This window comes from Eurosta solidaginis, chromosome 3 (assembly GCF_040869045.1).
Source record: "Eurosta solidaginis isolate ZX-2024a chromosome 3, ASM4086904v1, whole genome shotgun sequence".
Lineage (NCBI taxonomy): Eukaryota > Metazoa > Arthropoda > Insecta > Diptera > Tephritidae > Eurosta > Eurosta solidaginis.
Window position 1 is genome coordinate 280,744,852 of NC_090321.1, and position 20,965 is coordinate 280,765,816.

At 40.8% G+C, this 20,965-nt stretch overlaps 1 protein-coding gene across 2 annotated transcripts in view; it reads right to left on the reverse strand.

The window, feature by feature from the left end:
- Positions 1-476: 476 nt before the first annotated feature.
- The window catches only part of Prp8 (pre-mRNA processing factor 8), a 64,189-nt gene continuing 43,700 nt past the window's right edge, over positions 477-20,965 (reverse strand). For both annotated transcript variants that reach the window (XM_067776687.1, XM_067776685.1), the window contains exons 15-16: positions 1,438-2,169; positions 477-1,370 (exon numbers count right to left, since the gene is read on the reverse strand). In XM_067776687.1, coding sequence (XP_067632788.1) covers positions 774-1,370; positions 1,438-2,169 — 1,329 coding nt within the window. In that variant the 3' untranslated portion in view covers positions 477-773. The remainder of the gene's footprint in view (positions 1,371-1,437; positions 2,170-20,965) is intronic.

Genomic DNA, 20,965 nt, shown 5'->3' on the forward strand with positions numbered 1-20,965 from the left:
GGGAAGGGGGTAAAAGGTGGTGCTCGGCATTGCTACTGTCCATGCTACGTAAATTGTAGTGATGAGTTGCAGCGGCAGCGTTAGGTGGAGGCGCAGTTTGGCGTGAGAAACAGTGGGCAGTTGATGTGGCCTGCTGGGCAGCGTTACTGCTAGAAGGTGGCGGAAGTACGTTTGAGAGTGAACCCCGGAACGTCTTGGACGTGAATAGCAGGGAGCCACAAAGGTTTTTTAGAAATTTCGGGGGCGACGAACGTTGGGTTCTAACCCAGAACAGCCCGAACGATGTAACCATCTTTAACATGACACACTGGAAATTAAATGGGGTTACACTGAAATGACAGCCCTGGGTAGGGAAAAAAATTTCGAGTCGCTCCGGTACTTAAAACCGGCTGCCGTGGGATCGCTTCATATCTCCATTAAATATTTATAAAATCTTCGTAAAACCGACTACGTTAAATTAATGAAAAACTAGTTAATACATTTTTTTTAGAAAGTTAATCGTGTTATTTTTATTAATCCGAAAATATATACGTTTTTCGTTTTATACTAAAAACTACATGTATACGTTATTATCATCTTAACAAAGTCAGCACAGCTCATTTGCTAAAAATTTTCGTAACGCGTGTCGCATGAAAAATTGAGCCATGTTATTTTTTTTACAATACATAACGTAGCAAATTAAAATCAGGAGAGTACTTACATACATAAAGAACACTAAACATATTATTTATTTTAATAGTCAATTGAGGTTGTTCATCACTTTGTGTGCTAAACTACGCAAACACATCTTCTCGATCTGCACCAGAGCCATCGCCACCATCCTCCAAATTAGAGAACAATAAAAAGTGTGAAGGTCGATGTATTTCGTGGTAGAATTCCTTAGGATTCGATAATTGCAGCTCATACTTCATAGTCGCGTCATGTCTCACACCCATAAAATTATAATTCCAACTACCCTGCGCAGGTACCATAAAGAAGCCAAGAAATTTATTCGACAATAGCATTTGAACACGCTCATAGTGTGAAGGTAAATAGCCCTTGGGATTATTTCCTTTATCGGTATTTTTAGAACCCCACTCAAAGCCTGATGGTGTCAATTTATATGCAGTTAACGAACATGAACCAGGCGTAAAAGAGCATGTTATAACAATTGTCTTTTCACCATCCCATGACGCATTTTCTTGCATAATCTTAGCGTGTGTAGTAATATCTTGGGGTGATAGTTGTGGTAACTCATTTGGTTGCGTATGTATCCAACCAAGTGGTTCCATATCCTTCAGATATTGATGCGTTGGTAAAGTGTTGGGCAAATTTATGGTCTGATGAGTACCCCATTGTGGCGGCATAACAATGCAACGGATTTCTTTCACCTAAAATATAAAAAATAATTTTTCTAATTTAATAGTTCATGAGCTCAAAGTTCTTCAGAATTATTACCTGAGGATTATCAGGTGGGCTAACGCCATACAAATAGCCAGCAATTTGTGCACGCAAATCGGATATTGTTACAAACTTTTTGAGAATATTTTTTGGAAGGATATAAGTATAACCAGTCTCTTTGATATCGTCGGAACTAACATATATATGATTTGTACGCAAATGCAGATTTGTAGCAGATATAGCGCGCACACGCCACTCTGTTTTCGAACTAAAGGTTTGTGTTTCATAGTTCGATGTCGTTGAGGTAATAATTTCATCGCCATGTTTGTTTGTCGTACGCGTTGTTGTAGCTGTTAATTGATTTTGTTCCTTGGTTTGCTTTTCAATTTCAGCAATTTGCTGTCGTTGTGCTGATGGTGCACTAATTTCCATGCCCAAAATAATATCTCGAATTTCCGATTGCGTTAGTGAGGCAACATTTACATTGTTCTTTTTGCCATAATCGGCCAAAATTAGATCCTTAAGCTGTACTTCAACCTTAATCCACTCCTCGTCGGTAAGTGTTGGCCAAATATGATGCGCTTCGGTTATAGTTGTTTTATCTGGTTTCAATATGATCTTTGTACGTTCAGTGTTAACATGGAGCGCACGTAAAATCAGAATTAAGCGACTGAAGGCTGTGTACGAAGAGATGGTCTTAAGCCAATCATCATACAGGTTGAAGAGCACCATTTGCGGTTCAGTAGCTTTCAAAATTAAGTCACCGAATTTTTCAACTTTTAGACAAGCCTGTTAAAAAAGAAAATATACACATTTAAGGAATTTGTCTGTATGTGTGGCAAGTTTTAAAACTTTTAAATTATCATCTTATTCGAAAAAAAAAATAATATAGATTTACAGAGTTCTTATTATAGGAAATTTGTATGCACTGGAGATAGATGTAATTAGTTACCAAGCCTCGATGGTTATTTCTGATGGTGTTGTAAAGGTAGTGATGAGCAACTCTAAAGAGATTCAAGGGGTTGATAATGCGCAATACAAAGTTTTCTTACTTAAAAGCTTCCGCAACCTTAATGGTGCTTTGTTACCGGAACGTACCGGATTTATATTCGGCAAAGGACCATCAACAGCGATAACACTCCCAAAACCCTTCGGGGAGTGTCTTTATTGTTAATACAAGAACAACAGCAACTCGAAAGCTAATCAACAATCAACCTCCTGCTTTTTCCACATGTTACTTTGGGTAACTCTAATCATTTATTTGGAAAACAGATAACAAAGTAAGATGAACTTGAAGGCTTGGTGGTTATATCAAATAAAATAAATAACAAAAAAAGAAAGCCATTTGTCTTTACAACTCTTTCCACAGCAGTGATCCCAGATAAACACTGAAAAATTACTCACAGAAATTAAAAAATTCCTAATTTCTAACATCTTAAATTAAATTAAATAATTTTAAACAAATTTTTAAGTTGAACGGTTTTATTGAAAACAATACTTACATGAAGCAATAATAATACTAAAAGCTTGAAAATAATTAGATAGGTCCTAGGTACTAGTAATCACACTCCTCATCAATCTAGGGCATTGATCAGACAATTAATAAAAGCGTTGGCCGGGTGAAATTATTTGATGATGTGATGACTGATTCTGATGTCCCCCCCTTTGGGTCGAACTTTTGGGTAGGGGCAATTTCAATTCTACCTGCTTTGTCTTGTGGTGGCTTAAAAAAAACAACACAAGCAATTTTACGATCTGCAATTGTGTCACAGTGATACCTTCATTTTTTAAAACGGTTGAATAAAAAACCCACACAACTATGTTTACGACATGCAAATGCATCACAGTGATGCCTTGGTTTTAAAAGGGGGTTGTAAAAACGCTAATTTCTAATAATTTTTTTTAATTTCTTTTCTATTACTAAGTTTAATTCATTTTTTCATTTACATATGTTCTGACTAAATAAATTTCTAAAGAGAAAAATAAACTCCAAAAAGAAAAAACATAGCATTTCAAAGTGGGATTTTTCAAAATTTGCCCCTACGACCCAAAGGGGGGGACATCAGAATTCGTTTTAGAGGTATGGTTCCTTCGGCAAAGTTTCTTATTTCGATCCCTAGAATATGATTTTCACAGAGCAATGGGCGATTTTTTTGCCTCCCCACAAATCGACCCGGTCTAGTAACCCTATAAGCACAACATATTGGCAACACCAGATACTAATATAGAAGAGGATGGCGGAACACTTCCGACTAGAGGAGAAAAGCGTCGACAACGTGGAAAACTAAAATCCAAATAAAATAAATAATAAAACCAACATCCACGCATTCTAAAGCTTCAGGTGTGGGGCTTGAACCAAAAGTAGTTGTAAATCGCTTAAATATTTCGAAAATGGCAAATACCAGACAAGATATAATAAATGCCCTTAATGACGCCGAGGTAGATTTTCCATCTACTGCTAACACGGGTCAACTTCGCAATCTGCTACGGAGCATTATAGGCGCACCAATAAAAGGATTAGCTGAACCTGATGATACAACCGCTGCTGCAGACGCTGCCGTAAATTCTGACACCGCCGATGACGAAAATGCTGCCATAAGTGCCGACGCTGCCGCTATTGTAAGTTCCGAGAATGCCGACACTGCCGCTGCCACAAATGCCGATACTGCCGCTATTGTAAATGTCGAGAATGCTGATACTGCCGCTACTGCAAATGCCGATACTGCCGCTATTGTAAATATTGAGTATGCTGATACTGCCGCTACCGCAAATGCCGATACTGCCACTACCGCAAATGCCGCTGCCACAAATGCCGATACTGCCCACGCCACCGTTGCCGTCGCCGAACGTATTCCGCGATCATAAGCTAACATTGACCAAGAGGTTTTGGCGCTTCGAAAACGCCTAGAAATTATGCAGTTGATGCAACAAATTGAGCAGCTTGAAAACCTTAAATTTGATGGAAATCAACGCCGCTTGGACTTTGGTGAAATTGAGCACGCATTGCCAAAATTTAGCGGAGATGATGTTGCCTACCCGGTTCACCATTTTATGCGACATTTTGATGAAATTTTGGAGTAAACAGGTGCTAACAACCATTTTAAGCTTCTCGCCCTTCGCCGCTGCTTAACTGGCACGACACGGGTATTTTTAAATACTACAAAAGCATTAAACAACAATGATTTGAAAAAAGCCATTATTAAAGAATTTGACTTTGAGGTGCCCGGCAGGAAATTTATAAGATGTTACCAGAGCGTAAATGGAAAAAGAAAAACGAAACTTTACATCGTTATGTTTTGCATGTGCAAGCAATCGCGAAGCGAGCTAAGGCAAAGATTATTGATTTTGTCATTGATGGTATAGGGAATGCCGTACCAAATGCCCACTTACTACTATCAGCGCGTAGTATTGACGAACTTAAAATGCTTATAAGTCGATATCAAAATAAATATTTCATGGTCGGAAATTCACCAGTTGCAGTGAGCCAGAGAGCACAGCAAGCTAACCAGCAAAAACCAGAAGTGAAACCGCACTGTTATAATTGCTCTCAGTATGTGCATATTAAGCCAAATTGCCCATTTCCACTGAGACCAGATGGGTCGTGTTTCAAGTCCTGGAAAACAGGACACGATCATCGCGCTGGCCGAAATCCGAAGAAAGTGCTGAAGCGTAAGGACCAGGTCGCTGCCGTATTTGATGAAAGGGCCGAAGACTTTACTGAAGTGGACACTTATAATTATGTAAGCATAGAATATAAAATAGGTAGTAAAGTAGTATCTAATTCAGTGGTTCTTTTTGATACCGGTAGTCTGGTTAGCTTCATTCGGAAGTCAGACGTCCCAAAACACCTGACATAAGGAATAATGAGGGGAACAGTATCTAAATACACGGCGATCGGAGGAAGCAAATTAAATTTTCTTGGAATTATTATACTTCCTATCAAATTTTAAAATAAAATAAAAGCTGTTGAAGGGTTTGATCTAATAGATGGTTTGATATATAAGATTAAGCACGACAAAAAAAGGAGGTTGTGTGTACCCTCCGAAATGGAAACAAATGTCTTACGAGTAGTTCACGAAAAATTGGGACATCAATCCGTTGATAAGACAGTTAGTAAGCTAGACATGTATTATTGGTTTCCAAATATGAAAGCAAAGGTATAAATGTTTGTTAGAAACTGTTTAAAATGCCTAATGTACGCAACTTAACCCAGGGCCAAGGAGAGAAATTTTCATGCAATACCAAAAGTTCCACTTCCGTTTGATACATTGCATATTGATCACTTTGGTCCATTACCTATAAACTCAAAGAGGAAGCACATATTAGTGGTAGTTGATGCCTTTACTAAATTTGTCAAGTTGTATCCAACAAATTTCACTAGCACTCGAGAAGTTACTGCCGCACTTGAAAAGTATTTTAACTACTACAGTCGCCCTAGAAGAATTATTAGTGATAGAGGAACAAGTTTTACATCTTTGGAATTTGACGATTTTGTTTCAAAACGAAATATATACCATGTTAAGGTTGCTGTCGCCTCTCCACAAGCCAACGGGCAAGTTGAACGCATAAATAGGATTATTAAAACAATGCTAGGGAAATTAACGGATCCAATAAACCATGCCGACTGGTGTCAAAAGCTGCTGGAGGTTGAATACGCTATAAATAATTCGGTTCATAGCACCCGCCGTGACACACCCAGTCGGCTGCTATTTGGGGTGAAGCAAAAAGGAACTTTAATTGATGAATTCACGGAATACTTTCAGGACAAACTATTCCGATGCAAATCGAGACTTGGTTACTATACGGGAAAAGGCCTCCAAAGAAATTAAAAATAGGCAAGAATATGATTCAAAACGACTCTCCGCGTCTGGTACAAAATGCAAGACGTATGAAGTAGGAGACTACGTAGTCATACAAAATGTTGATACGGCCGTAGGTGTCAATAAGAAATTTTTGCCCCAGTATAAAGGACCTTACGTAGTGTACAAGGTATTAGGGAATGATCGCTATGTCATTCGTGACATTGAGAATTGTCAACTGACCCAGCTTCCATATGATGGGTCATTGAAGCCCATCGCATTCGGAATGGGTGAGTAAAGCCGATAACTGCGACATTGGTAGAGAGGATGCAGTGACTTATCCTTTAGCTTAATTGCCATTAATATATTTATACATAGGATCGAGGGCGATCCATGGTCAGGAATGGCCGAGTTGTAAACATTGTATAAGATTAGATTGTGAACGTATAATAAGGTTAGATTGTAAACGTAGTATAAGGTTAGTTAAGGGTAACCCTATAAGCACAACATATTCTGTAAATATTGGCAACACCAGATACTAATATAGAAGATGGCGGAACACTTCCGACTAGAGGAGAAAAGCGTCGACAACGTGGAAAACTTAAATCCAAATAAAACAAATAATAAAACAACCTCCACGCATTCTAAAGCTTAACATTTTTTTTATTATTTTATTTTCAAATTTTTAGTCTTTATTTAATTGCCTATTATCTCTCCTTCTATTTAGTTCATTTAGTGACTCATTCTTACAAGGACTCTTTCCTGACAATTTGTTACAATCTAAGGCCTCAATACATAATCCCTCCAAATACCCTACTCGACTCTGCGCCACGTAAGCTTGTCCCTCCTCGAACTCCAAAATATTTTGATGTCACTTCTGCCGGACTGTATGTAATATTTGTTCCAAATATGGACCAAATCGGACCACAAATACGATTTTTTTTAATATCTCGATCCTTGGGCCACCTAGTGGCGATTTTTCTTCATAGGTCGCTTTCTATTCATGTATGTATTGTGTTCCAAATATGAACCAAATCGGACCACAAATACGATTTTTTTAATATCTCGATCCTTGCGCCACCTATCGGAGTTTTTTTCTTATTATTGCATTGTCATCTGGTTCTGAACTATATTCCAATTTGCAAGCTTGTAGCTTATCGGGAAGTTACTTAAATTTTAATTACAAAATTCGTTCACAACGGCCATGCGGCCGGCTGGCCGGCCTGTCAAGCTAAATAGAACCGTTTAAAAGATCGCATGGAATTCCCACAGTGTTTAAAGTGTTCATTCATTTATTTTGGAAAACATTTTATAAATTCATGAATATTTTATAAACTCCGGTAACTCTTTTATAAAATATTCATAGGTGCCGGTAGGTCATAGCGCCCCAATGCATATCAATAAAGGTTAAACTTCATGAATTAGATGATGCAGTCCATTGTATTTAGTGGTTGTGAACTTTTGGATACAGGACAATGAAATATTATATGCTCCATGGTCATTTCGGTCGAGCAAGTGCTGGATGTGAGTGGATCTGTATGGTGGTAAAACGTGTTGCACCAAGCGTCATTCTGGAAGGTATTATGCATTCTTCGCGGGAGAAGAATGGGTTGGATATTGGTCGTGGGAGTGTGGGTTTGTGCTTCCTCAAATCTCATATATGAGAGGGTAACATGATACTTATTTTGCTGCTAAGTCTGGCATTTCATTTCCTGATATCACGACGTGCCCCAGAATCCAGAGAATCTTAATCGAGTTCTCAAGTTTGCAAAAGACGAAATTGAAAGCACTACCATTTTGTTTCATTACTGTTTTTATGACGCTTAGACTAAGCACATTGAGGTTTTTTGTTTGGTTTTCTCTACGAATTGGACAGCGTAGTTTATAGCACCTAGTTCGGCGTGTAATATACCCGAGAAGTTTGGGAGTATGCTTTGCTTTATGGTTGTGAGTTTATTATCCATATTTTTACGGGTTCGTTTGGTTTTTAAAATGGGGGGCTGAGTTTGATGTCAATGTTTATGTAATTTGTTTTAGAATGTTCGTAGGTTATAGGTAGGCTAGGCTTTGAAGGTATAGCTATTTTTTAGTATGTAGAAGCCTTACAATATTTTTGATACAGCAGCGGAACTCGGAGTTAGGGATTTTGCTGCACGCTTAATAGAGGTGTAATCCCACATCTCTTGGAAGTCGTGGTATCTCGCTTCTACCTTGAGATTTTCTAAAGGAGTTGAAAGTAGAGCCACTGCTATTCTGAAGCATTTGCTATTGGCGGTGTTTATTTTTCTATCGTTAGCTGCAGTTGTCCGTCCATCAATTGATAAGCAGTGTTGTGTTATGTCCGACGTTAGTGATATCGGCATGTGTTAAAGCTGTTTCTATATGTAGACCTTTTTTCTCGAGCAGATAAGTTTTAGGAGGTTTCTTACATTGTTCAGTTTGCAGTGTTCGTTCCATCTTAATGTTTTGGTTAACCTGGGCCCACGGCGCGGTCGCCGTGCACTTATGCTTTCTACAGACGCACTTCCGTCTTGTTTAGGGGTACTCTTGCACCTCTATCGGTTGCTCATTGGTTTACTTTCTAATCAAATAATTTCATTTTTCTTGCTACTACATCTTGCTCTCCAGACGCGATCGCTTGGATGTTGTCTGCATAATTTCGTTTCAAGTTGGTGACAGAGTGTTTGTAGTCCTCGTTGAGGCAGGAAAGTGTACTGTTCTGGGTATATTTTGTTCTAAACAGCACTTAACAGCCGTTTTGCAAGAGTTTTCTCAAAAGGTTTTGAGAGAACAAGTAGTAGCAATATAGGTCGATATCCCTCCAAATTATATTGAGCTTTCCGGGCTTAAGGATGGGAAATAAGACTGCATGCTTCCAGCTATGTGGAAAAGTTCCTGTTGCGAGAATATTGGTGTAGAGTTATCATGTCCAATATTTCAGGTCCTGTGATGCGTTTTTTTAGCATAGAGTACGTTATTTTGTCAACACATGGATTTGAGCTACTCTGTATTTGAATGAAATTTTCTAGCTCTGAAGTTGTAATTCATTGTATGCTGTCAAATGAATTTGGATTTCTACCAGGGAATCGATACTTAAGCGAAAGCACGACGTTGTCCTTTCATCAATTATGAGTTGAACAAATTTAATACTCTTTTCTGAAAACTGATTGAAATAAGGATAGGGCTCGTATCGCGTTATACGATCACGTATTGAAAAGCGATTTCAATCTAACGATATATATGATAAGTTTCGTAGAAATGATAATAAATTATGGATTTAATGAGTACTGGTAGCCTTTTCACAATTTTGGAGCTGTTGCGATCTAAAAAATGTATTTCGATTGCAGATCGTATAACACGATACGGGCACCTGAGAACTCAGCCGTATGAAGCCCGGTGAATCCAGTACCCAAAACTTGCGGAAGAGGAACGCATACTCCCCACGGAAACGCGAGTCACTCTAGCTCAACTTCGATCTGGATACTGTAACAGGTTAAACTCTTACCTATCCAGAAACAACCCCGACATACAAAATGTATGCCTGCTTGCAATGTATCCCCACATGACACCCACCATCTCTTCAATTGTAATGTGGAACCAACGCCTCTAACACCCCTCTCATTATGGTCCACCCCTGTTGAAACAGCAAGTTTCCTTGGGTTCCCGTTAGAGGATATTGATGACAATTTGTGATCGGTCGCACCTATTGGATGGGGCGAAGCACTGCTACAACAACAACAACAACAAGAACAACAACATAAGGGCCCAGGTACAAAAAGTTCTACATAATTACAAAATTCTACTTTTTTTGTACTTTTTTTATTAGCATTGCTGTCCGTATGACCTAACTTTTCTGGAGAGACTCGACATCAAGTTTTGTACAACTGTTTTAACCACTTTTAGCGACACTGTTCGCCACATTCTTTTTTCTTTTGGAACACTTTTTGTTGGTTTTCCTATTCTCAAAAGTTTTGTTTTCATCTGAGCCTAATATCGCTTAATAAGCCGCAACTAAGGCACTTTGGGTGGATTCAAGTTTTTCCTAATATAATGTACATTGTTATGTTCGAAAAACTTTTGGGTGATACGTAATGTTGTGGAGCCAAGTCCTACCAAAATAAAGATTAACCATTAAGGCGACGTAAAAAATGGCAGAACTACACTTCCACGTAAATTTCTGCGTTGATGTTTCCCACCGTAGAGAACGGCGTGGATTTATGCCCACATTCACAAATAGCTTGCCAAATCAGACCTTTCTGCGAAACCTTTTAATCAAGGTGTTTTTACCTTTTTATTTGCTGGCTCGATAAATAAATAAGAACAAGTGCTTTTTACCAAATATGAACGTTTTCTCCAGACTGTGAGCAGTAGAACTGGGTACCTGGCAGTTTTCTTAGGTCCATTTTTAAAGACGTTTCGTCGTCCATAATATTACAAACATTTTTGTTTGCTTATTTGGTCTCATAGAGCATACGTGCAAGGGAAATGTTCTTTGACGTCTGTTTCTCACCTCGTTTTGGAACTTTTTTATTTTCGTAGGTTTTAATAATATTTCTCTGCTTGATTAGTGTGACTTCCACAAGTGTGGTTTTGGCTATTTTAGCAAACATCTCTTGTTGACATGGATCGATTTTTCCTAATTAGGGATAGAACATTATTCTCCAACTGGGCGTCTGCTGATCCCTTTGAGCGGTTACTTCTTGGCTTATCTTCCACTAAGTTTTCCTTGCAGTGCAAAAACCGTTACAAACTTTTTTAACTAGCCAATGCTTATTTAGCCAATGGATTATTCGTTCAAATGTACAAACATTTTTTTACGTAGCTCTTCCTTCTTACTTGTTCTTCTCGTTGCTGAAGGCTTGACTCATTGTGGATAAAACAAGTGTGATAACTTCTGCATAGACGTCAAAATTACAAATAGAATGTATCACCTGATTTTTAATTGAATATCGCTGTTTCATTCTGTATCTCTTTCTATCACCTGCTGAAGATATCCGGCGCTATGCGCCGCCATATTGAACATCCTGTCAAAACGCTGCCACAACGCTAAAAAGTAGCCATCTTGAACATTCTGTTAGGCAGTTGACGGATAAGATATCACACTTGTTTTATCCACAATGGCTTGACTTTCTATACCAGTTCTTATTTGCCATTGTATCGCATCAAAACTTTTAATATACTCACAATTTCCTCAAAATAAAATTCATATTGAAAGAGCGCTTGGCTTATTTGCTCATTCATATTTCATCACTCAGTAGTTTTCAATAAGGGATCGAAAAATTATTCGTTTAATCGACTAACCGGTTGACCGATTACTCGGTATGAAAACGTTAGCTTCAAGCGAAAATACATCAAGACATTTTCTTAGCTACCAAGTAAACATTTTCTTTTACACAAACTTCTTTAACTTTTTTTCTAAGATTTGAGGCTATTTGAGCTGAACCAATAGTATTTGGTATGTAGATCACATATACTGAGGTATAATGAGTTTGGAAAAGCGGGCAGTGCCAGTCTCTCCTCCCTCCAGCGGAATATTCGGAACTTTTTGGGATCTCTTCTTTTCGGAATCAATTCAGCTCTATTTATAGAATATTTTGGCTAACTTACTTTTTTGAGGCTTCCGAATTTTTCGGTCGAGGATTCTGTTTCCTTTTGGCAGAGTAAACCGACGTTCTTTTCTTTTCAAGGTCTTTGTACTTTAGTCAGAAGCGCTATGCCAGTCATGTCGTACCAAATAAAGTCAGGTAAAAAACTACAGAAACAAAGAAGATAACTCCTTATGTTGAAGCACAGCTTATCTATAGAAAACTCCGGGCCCGTTACTTTTCTTGTGCCGCCGGCTGCGTATGAGGCTATGGGGACTCTGTGGAAAAGGTTGTGTGGATATGCAGAAATTAAACTCCTACTTCCGTGGGCACTCTGTGGCAGACCCTGTTTATTCTTCCCTCTTTGGTTTTTTCTTTTCTGCTTGCTGTGCTATATATTCGAACTAGCCTTTACCCGCGGCCCGTCCGCAAGGAGAAAATAAAATATATCGGCTATTCACGTTAGCCTGCTTATCAAGTTATCTGTTTAAAAATTATTTTTGTCAATATATTTTATTTTTGTAATAGAGTAAAAAAAAAAATAATAACTAAATGAGCTGATAAACTGAAAGGCACGCTTACTTGAACAGTACAACACAGTTTTTGCGAATTAACCAAAAAAATACATTTTGTTTTTAAGTTAAATTAATTAATTGATATGACAGGGGTGAAGGAATTACTATTCATTGAACAAAGGAGTGAAACTACAATTAGCTAAAACCAAAGAGAAGAATAGAGGAAAATAATGTTGCTTTTTGGGTATTTAGTTGGTTAAAATATTATAAAAAGCATAATTATAGTTATTACAGTTCATTACAGAATTCATTTAAAAAAACCAAAAAACATAGAACGAAAAAGTTGTGTTAGATTTTAAAGATAAAACATACCGAATTTTAATTACGAATAATTTGCAGCGAATCCATGGCCATAAAAGCTCATAATTTAAAAAGGCATGTGTGTTGAACTATAGGTTTCGAAGAGTCCTTAAATGAGCTCGGAAGGGTCCCAAAATAGTCCCGAAATGATCCCGACGGGATCACGAACAAATCTCGAAAACCATCCAGATATGATCCTTTAGGGGTCTCCAAATGATCCCGAAATAGTCCCGAAACGACCCTGACGGGATACCGGACGGATCCCGAAAACTATCCAAAAATGATCCCGAAATTATACCGAGAAAGTTCCGAAATGACCCTAACGGAATACAGGACGTATCCCGAAAACCATCCACAAATGATGCCGGAAGGGTTCCCAAATGACTCCGAAAAGTTCCGAAATTACCCTGACGGGGCCCCGAAAACCATACAGTAATAATCCCGAAATAGTCCCGAAATTACCTGACGGAATCCCGAAAACCATACAGTAATGATCCTGGCAGGGTCACGAAAAGATCCAAAATAGTCCCCACAAAAGTCCCGAAGTGACCATGACATGATCTCAGACTGATCTCGAAAACCATGCAGAAATGATGCCGGAAGAACCCCAAATGATTCCGAAAGTGCCGAAATAACCCTGACGAGATCCCGAAAGTCACCCAGAAATGATACAGGAAGGATCCCGGAATAGTGCCAAAAATGTTCCGAAATGACCCTGACTGGATCCCCGACGCATCCCGAAAGCTATCCAGAAATGATGTCGGAAGGGTTCCCAAATTATCCCGGAATAGTCCCGAAATAACCCTGACGCGATCCCGAAAACCATCCAGAAATGATACAGGACGTATCCCCAAATGATCCCGGAATATTGCCAAAAATGTTCCGAAATGACCCTAATGGGATCCCGGACGGATGCTGAAATGATCTCAGAAGGGTCCCCAAATGATGTTGAAATAGTGCAGAAAAAGTCACGAAATTACCCCGTCGGGATCCCGGACGGATTCCGAAAATCATCCCGAAATGATCCCGAAAGGATCCTCAAATTCTCCCGAAAAAATCCCTTACGAATCCCAGAAATCATCCAGATATGACCCTTAAATAGTCCCCAAATGATCCAGAAATGACCCTGACAGGATCCCAGATTGATCCCGAATGCCATGCAGAAGTGATGCCGGCAAACTCTCCAAATGATCCAGAAATAATCCAGAAAAAGTCACGAAATAAACCAGACGGTATTCCGAAAACCGTTCAGGAAGGATTCCTGAAGGGCCCCAAATTTTCCCGAAAAAGTTCCAATAAAGTTCCCAAATAACCACGACGGGATTCCGAACGGATCCCGAAAGCTATCCACAAATGATGCCGGAATGGTCCCCAAATGATCCCGTATTAGCCTCGAAATTGTCCCGAAATGAACCCGATGGGAACCCGGACGGATCCCGAAAACCATCAAGAAATGATGCAGGAAGATACCCCTAATGATCCCGAAATAGCCCCGAAATTTTCCGACGGGATCCCAGACGGATCCCTAAAACCATCCAGTAATAGTCCCGAAAATGACCCCTTCGGGATCCCGGACGGATCCCGATAACTATCCAGAAATGATGCCGGAAAGGTCCCCAAATGATCCCCTAATAGTTCCGAAATAACCCTGACCGGATCCCGGACGAATCCCGAAAACCATCCAGAAATGATGCCTGAAAGGACCCCAAATGATCCCAAAAAAGTCTCAAAATGACCCCGACGGGATCCCGGACGGATACCGAAAACCATCCAGATATGATGCCGAAAGGGTCCACAAATGATCCCGTATTAATCGAGAAAAAGTCTCAAAATGACCCCGACGGGATCCCGGAAGAATACTAAAATCCATCCATATATGATGCGGGAAAGGTCCTCAAATGATTCCCTAATAGTCCCGAAATGACCCTGACGGGATCCCGGACGGATCCCGAAATCCATACAGAAATGATGCCGAAAGGGTCCCCAAATGATCCCGTATTAGTTGAGAAAAATTCCCGAATTACCCCGACGGGATCCCGGACGGATAGCGAAAACCACCTAGAAATGATGCCGGAAGGTACACCAAATGATCCCGAAATAGTACCGAAATGAACCCGACGGGATCCCGGACGGATCCCGAAAACCATCCAGAAATGATGCCGAAAGGGTTCCCAAATTATCCCGTTTTAGTCGAGAAAAAGTCCCGAAATGATGCCGACGGGATCCCGGACAGATCCCCAATCTAGAAATGATGCCGGAAGGTACCCCAAATGATCCGGAAAAAGTCCTGAAATGACACCGACGGGATGCCGGAAGAATCCCGAATACCATCCAGAAATGACGCCGAAAGGGACCCCAAATGATCCCGAAAAAGTCCCGAAATTACCCGGACGGGATGCCGGACGGATCGCGAAACCCATCCAGAAATGATCGCGAAATAGTCCCAAAATGATCACGGAATAGCCCCGAAAATGTCCCAAAATAACCCCGACGGGATCCCGGACGGATCCTGAAAACCGTCCAAAAATGATCCCGAAATAGTCCCGAATAAGTTCCGAAATGACCCCGACAGCATCCCGGACGGATCCCGAAAACCATCCAGAAATGATGCCCGAAGGAACCCCAAATGGTTCCGAAATGACCCCGGCGGGATCCCGGCGGAGGGTTACACTGCTCGCTTTGTAAGCCCTCGACTTATTGGACCCATTGAGTCGCCAGTAAACGTAATATAACTTTACGTGTGTAAAAATTATTAAAAAGTAATTGTTTGAAGGGGTCATGGGACCCCCGCACCCCTTTCTATGCTTGAAAAAAATTTCGCTAGTAGACTATTGTCTGTGTCCCAAATTTCATCCAAATCCGTCCAGCCGTTCTTGCGTGATTGAGTCACAAAGACAAACGTCTGGACAAACATCCAAACATCCAAACTTCTAAACATCTAAACATCCAAACATCTAAACATCCAAACTTTGCCATTTATAATATATTGTTACGAATATTAGCAAAACTAAGGAGTGCTGCCAGCTCTAAGCCGATCTAAGCAGTGACGTGAATGCACATCAATAATTCAATCATTATGTATCTACATAAACGAATAAATAATTGCGTCTACACATATGTACACATTCCGACGAGCAACATTTACATACAAGGCAGGCAGCAAGAGATGAGATGTCACACACCGATGAATTTACTTATACGCTTATGTGTGTGCGGGAGACTGTAAACTACAAACACATGCATATACCTTATCTGAGTTGTCACAAGAGAGAGCAATAATTTGTGCACGTAGTTGTGGCTGGCGATTTTGTAGCCGAAACAACTAGTAACTTCTGGAAATCGAAGAGCCTAGAAGTATGCAGCGTAAACTATAAAAGCGGCGCCAGCGAGTAAGAAGTAATTCAGTTTGATTTGAATTGTCAAGCAGTTACGAGTAAGACGATATCTAGCGAGCAATAGCACTATTATTTTGAAAGTCAGTTTTCTTTAAGATATCAGTTTGGTTATTAAGCTATTCGTTGCACAGTTTGAGTGTTATTGTGAAGTACTTAATAAAGGCCATTTTTCCATCATTCAATATTGGAGTTATTTATTCAACAGTTTAGTGATTCGAACTTAGCAGAGGATTGCAAATAAGAGGATTTGCAAGCAAATTCGTTACAATTGGTGTCAGAAGAGGAATTGTTGAATAAATTCCAGAGGACAACAAGGACATGGCAAAGTTAAGTGAATTGAAGATCCCGCAACTGAAGAAGGAGTTGGAGAACCGTGGATTGAATACAACTGGCATTAAACTCGAACTTCAGGCACGACTACGAGAGGCAATGGAATTAGAAGGAATTGATGTGGAAGAGTATGTCTTTCATCTTGATGGCGAGGAGACAACAAAAATTGAAGAGAAAAACGAATCATCACAGACAATTACCAGCACAGACTTGAACTTGATATTGGCTGCAATAACTGCTCAAACATCGACAGTAACATCTAAGATGGAAGCGCAAGAGGCACGTATAACAGAAATGTCATCACAAATATCCACCAACATGTCATCACAACTGGAAGAACAGAAAACGTATATGATATCCCAACTGGAATCGCAGGAAACCCGTATAACATCACAATTGGAAGAGCAAAAGGCATATATGGCATCCCAGCTGGAAACACATGAGACACGTATTTCAGAAATGTCGACACAGATTACATCAATGATGGAAACACAACTGAAAGAGCAAGAGGCGCGTATATCATCAAAACTCGAAGCGCGTATGGACGAGAAAATAACGCAATTTGAAGAAAAATTCGAGGCAGAGGTGGATGCATTGAGAGGTCGTATACAGGAATTGCAACTTAATCGGCCGACTGCTTCAGCGAGCAATACGAAGGTAAAAACTCCATCTTTTGACGGTTCTCTTCCTTTCCAGGTCTTCAAGCTACAGTTTGAGAAGACCGCAGCAGTGAACAACTGGAATGCGGAAGATAAAGTTGCTGCACTATTCGTGGCATTGAAGGGGCCAGCAGCGGAAATTCTACAGACGATTCCCGAAGGAGAGCGGAACAATTATGAAGCATTGATGGCTGCTGTAGAACGACGTTATGGAAGCGAGCATAGGAAACAGATTTCCAAATTGAGTTGCAAAACCGCTACCAAAAAGCAAATGAAACATTGCAGGAGTTTGCTTCAGATATTGAAAGATTGGCTCATCTCGCAAATGCGGACGCACCCGTGGAATACACCGAGAGGGTAAAAATCCAGAGTTTTATAAATGGCATACGAGACGTGGAAACGAAGCGAGCTACATACGCGAACCCAAAACTGACATTTGCTGAAACGGTATCACATGCATTGACTCAGGAAACTGCCTCCCTATTAAGTAAACCAGCATATAAGGCTCATCGTGTAGAAGTAGAAAGGCCAGAATGGGTAGACACAATTTTGGAAGCACTGAAGGGATCACAACAGAAAAATGCCGGAGTTATTAAATGTTTCAAGTGCGGCAACCCAGGTCATATTGCACGACATTGCAGCACCGGTCCCAATAGCTCCAACAATGTGGGTGGCCGTAAACGCAGAGCTGAAGGAGATGAGCAAATCTCCAAGTCCACTCAATCGTTAAACTAAAGCGAGTCAGCCGCAAGGGGCGACAGCTGGCTCCCTCAATTGAATGCCCCATAATCTCTATCTCACAAATTGGAAGAAGGTCAAACAATCTTACTGTCGGAGGACATGTGGATGGAAAGGAACGTTTACTGACTGTAGATACGGGTGCATCTCATTCCATCATTCGAGCGGATTTAGTCAACAAGAAGATAACACCATTGCATGGAGCAAGATTGCGTACAGCCACTGGAGAAGACAGCACGGTTCTAGGAGAAGTATTATGTGAAGTCGCAATTGGGAACGTCACGGTAGTACACAATTTTATAGTGGCAGAGATTGTTGATGAAATCATAATTGGAGTGGACTTCTTAATCGACCAGGGCATCAAGATCGACATGCAAAGCAAGACGATGCGATATAAGAACATGGATGTGCCACTTAATTTCGGCTACGAAAGAGGCTACAGCAGTAAACGAGTGCTGGTGGAAGAGAGTCAGCAAATACCACCAAAATCAGAAGCAGTCATCTGGGCAAAGGTTGATGGAGATTGTGGGACAAACAAATTGTGGGTTGTCGAAGCAGCAAATAAATCAGCACTGAACATACTTGTAGGAAAAACCCTGGCTATGACAAAACAAGATGGACGTATTCCGGTAAGAGTACTCAATGAGTTCAAGTCACCATTCAATTTGACCAAAGGAGCTATTTTGGGAAGATGCCAAGAGGCCGAAGTAGTTATTAACTGTGAACAGCTCCAGGAATACGTTTCATCTAGTAATACTGATCTTTCAAATGATATCACGGCATGGACGCATGGGCTAGAGGAAGCCTATCAGAGTAAGGCAAAACAACTGCTCATAAAATACGCGAACATATTTGACCAGGATGGTTCCAAACCAGGCCGCACCAACGTTGTGAAACATCAAATTGACACTGGAGATGCGAGACCGATCCGTCAAGCTCCACGTAGGGTTCCACTGGCGAAGCGGGAAGTTGTGAGTCAAATCATTCAAGAAATGAACGACAGCGGCGTCATCGAACCATCAGGTAGTCCATGGAGCTCACCGGTAGTACTTGTAAAAAAGAAGGATGGAAAAATGAGGTTTTGCGTGGACTACCGGAAGTTGAATGACGTAACGAAAAAGGATAGCTACCCATTGCCAAGAATTGACGACACTCTGGACTCGCTATCTGGTACGAAATGGTTTTCCACGCTGGACTTGAAAAGCGGCTACTGGCAAGTGGAGGTGAAGGAGGAAGATAAAGAGAAAACAGCCTTCAGTGTCGGTGATGGTCTTTGGCAATTTACAGTGATGCCTTTTGGACTTTGTAATGCACCAGCTACTTTTGAGAGACTCATGGACCAGGTACTGAAAGGACTACATTGGAAAACATGCTTGGTGTACCTGGACGACATCATCGTATTGGGCAAGAACTTTGATGAACATCTTAAGAACTTGGAGGAAGTTTTCCACAGAATAGCTGGCGCTGGTCTGAAGTTAAGTCCCAAAAAGTGTGCGCTGTTTAAAAAGGAAGTCAATTATTTGGGTCATAAGGTAACGACAGAGGGCATCTGCACTGCGAACGAAAAAATAGAGGCTGTACAGGATTGGCCAAGACCACAGAATCTACATGAATTGAGAAGTTTTCTTGGGCTGTGCACATATTACCGCCGATTTGTACCAAATTTTTCCAGCGTAGCCCATAGCCTCCATGAGCTTACAAGAAAAAACAAAGCTTTTGAATGGAAGAAGGAGCAAGAAGTGGCTTTCCAAACATTGAAGGAGCGTTTGTGCACTGCCCCAATGTTAGCATATCCGATTCCAGGAGCAACATTTATTCTAGATACAGATGCAAGTGGATATGCTATAGGAGGCGTTTTATCACAACTGGTCGATGGACAGGAGAAGGTAGTTGCATATTACAGCCGTTCGATTGGAAAACCAGAGAGGAACTACTGTGTTACGCGGAGAGAGCTGTTGGCATTGGTAGAGTGCATTAAACATTTTCACAAATACCTCTACGGCCAGCGATTCCATGTCAGGACAGATCACGCAGCATTGAAATGGCTTCTGCAGTTCCGTAATCCGGAAGGACAATTGGCACGGTGGATCGAGCGACTTCAAAGCTATGACTTTTCCATTGAGCATCGAAAAGGTAGTACCCATGGAAATGCCGATGCAATGTCACGAAGGCCATGTAGTTTGGAATGCAAGCACTGTTCAAAGGCCGAGGCTAAAGAAGACATTATAGATGTCCGGCTAATGACTATAACGTGTACGGATGAATGGGACAAGGAACAACTAAGAAAGTGTCAGCTAGAAGATACGGATCTGCCACATGTTATGCAAGGGCTCGAACGAAACGAAAGACCAAGCAGAGAGGATATGTCAGCAGAGAGTCCCATTGCGAAGTCATATTGGGCACAGTGGAACAGTTTGGAATTGATATCCGGTTGCTTGCATCGAGTATGGGAGAGTGAGGATGGTCAGTGCAAGAAGAAACTTATAGTTGTTCCCAGAAAGAGGATTCCTGACGTGCTCAGCGAGTTGCACAATGGTCCAAGTGGAGGCCATCTTGGAATCACGAAGACACTCGAGAAAATTAAGCAGAGATTCTATTGGGTTGGTTGCCGTCAGTCGGTCACCGAGTGGATTGCCAATTGCGAGGTATGCAACAGAGCGAAAGGGCCCAAAACCCGAAGTCGTGGCCAGATGAAGCAGTATATTTCAGGTGCACCATTTGAAAGGATCGCCATGGATGTCGCAGGTCCATTTCCTACTAGCAACCGCGGAAACAAATACGTACTGGTGGTTATGGATTATTTCAGTAAATGGCCAGAGGTATACCCAATCCCAAACCAAGAAGCAGAAACAGTAGCAGAAGTGGTTAAAAACGAATGGGTTGCCAGGTATGGTGTACCAATGGAGTTACATTCTGACCAAGGCAGGAATTTCGAATCAGCTGTGTTCCAAGAACTGTGCAAGAAGTTGGGCATTCGAAAAACACGGACAACTGCATTGCATCCTCAGTCCGATGGTATGGTGGAACGTTTCAATAGAACATTGGAGGAGCATTTAAGGAAAGTAGTCGACAAGTACCATAAGGACTGGGATACACACATATCATTATTCTTGATGGCCTACCGATCGGCAGTACATGACACAACGGGCCAAACTCCCGCAAAGGTAATTTTTGGCAATGACCTTCGACTGCCAGCTGATTTGA